Source organism: Triticum aestivum, chromosome 4B (genome assembly GCF_018294505.1).
Source record: "Triticum aestivum cultivar Chinese Spring chromosome 4B, IWGSC CS RefSeq v2.1, whole genome shotgun sequence".
Taxonomy (NCBI): domain Eukaryota; kingdom Viridiplantae; phylum Streptophyta; class Magnoliopsida; order Poales; family Poaceae; genus Triticum; species Triticum aestivum.
The window spans coordinates 95,472,705-95,474,409 of record NC_057804.1 but is presented as its reverse complement, the minus strand read 5'-3'; the positions used below and the strand labels follow the sequence as shown (position 1 = coordinate 95,474,409).

Sequence of the window (1,705 nt, the reverse complement as noted above, 5' to 3'; positions counted from 1 at the left end):
CATTTTTTGTATAGCATTTGTCTGTTTCTTAGCATAAGTGATGAACATGTGGACACCGAATCATTTTTGTCTTGGGCCCGCCCCCGCCCCTGGTCCGGACCGAACTATCCCGACGCATTTTTCATCCAATGTGGACCTGTATATGTCCACGAACGCGTCCTCTTGTCCAAAATTCCACAAACCGGAACCAAACCTGCAGGACGTCTGCAGGTGTTCGGACATCCGTTTGGTCAATCAAAAGCCATGATTTTTCATGCATGTTGTTTCATTTTTTACAGGATTTGGCAGAAGGCTGTTGTTTCTTGTTGCTTTGTTTGGCGAAGGCGATTTTTCAGGATTAGAAGACATGGCGGAAGGTTGTGCATGAGAATCCATGTGGATGTGCATGCGCATGCATGAGCATGAGCATGGCAGAAAGTGCATGAGAAGTGGCGGAAGGCCTCGTGCATGAACAACTATTTGGCAGATGGTTGTTGTGCATGATCAACTATTTGGTGGAAGGCTAGGTTAGGTTGTTTAGCAGAAGGTTAATGCTAACTTTTTTATGTTAATAAAGACGGGCATTTGAGGTGTAGGGTTGGATGGTTGGTTCCTCTATCATGCCCACAGACGCTTTCGGACGTGGTCCGTGGACGGCTAGCGTGTCCCTTTTAAGGGTTCATGTTAGAGATGCCTTTAGGGAAATCTTGTATACATTTCCATGGTTCGGTGATTTCTTTGTGAAGGGCTGGAACATGATTTGCTACCCCTTTTTCAGGAGTAACATAAACTATGCCTAATATTTCATAGAAAGGGACTCCTTTTGTAAGATTTGTGATTTTATTGATAATAATTTTGAAGCAAAATACACATAACAAGTCACAATAGACAAAACCACAAGAATAAAGTAACAATTGAGCCCGTTGATCTAACAAAATCAAGAAGCAATTGTTTTTGTTGCTAACCCATTAATCTACTTTGCAATTCCAGGGATTCGGCTGCAGCGCGGGCTCACGGAGAAGTTGTTAACATGAAACGATTTTGATATAACGGCTGCATTGAAGACGAGCTGATCACCATGCCGTTCAACTGCATTGATGCTAATCCATTGGAATGCAACCTTGACGCTCACCCCGGTCAACGCGTTAATCAACATAGACTGGATGTTGCCATGCACATTTCCTTCGTACCGGAGAGTGAATCCCCCGACATTGATCTCACAACCGCCGTGGAGGGAGACCTCAAAGGATCCGTCTGGGTGGAGGAAATAGTCTTGAACACCCTCCGGGAGGATTCCTCGCGGGAAGCCGTACTTCTCTAGCAGCTCATATGCTGTTGAAGAGGGGGAGCTGCTCGAGGTGACGGTGGCTGGAGAGGCCACAACAGAGGCAGCCACAAGGAGGATGAGGAGGAGATGGTTCTTGGCCATGGTTGGTACTTATGATATGTTGATATCCTTTTCGAAGTATGTGTAAGATGATTGTGACTAAAGGCAGTCCCTAGCCTCATATATAGGTCTACCTGTAGAGTACTATAGACTGCAATGTGGAGTATAATGCTAATGCAATAAATAAGGACCATACATAGAGAGATATCCTATCATGCGTAGTGTTTATCTTGAATGTATAATTATAATCTAAAATATAAGTTTCTATAGTTGGAATCCAAAATAATGTTGAGGTATTATCCGAATCAAGTAGAAGAACAACTATTTGAAACCATTAAA

The 1,705-nt window shown here is 43.5% G+C and overlaps 1 protein-coding gene across 1 annotated transcript; it reads right to left on the bottom strand.

Moving 5' to 3' along the window:
• Nucleotides 1-806: 806 nt before the first annotated feature.
• Nucleotides 807-1,439, bottom strand: LOC123094542 (uncharacterized). The gene has a single exon (XM_044516523.1). It carries the CDS (start codon nt 1,406-1,408, stop codon nt 953-955), a length of 456 nt encoding a protein of 151 aa, XP_044372458.1. The 5' UTR covers nt 1,409-1,439; the 3' UTR covers nt 807-952.
• Nucleotides 1,440-1,705: the final 266 nt, after the last annotated feature.

Excerpts from the sequence above, each read along its gene's own strand:
- LOC123094542 (XM_044516523.1), bottom strand. The coding sequence starts at position 1,408 with ATGGCCAAGAACCATCTCCTCCTCATCCTCCTTGTGGCTGCCTCTGTT.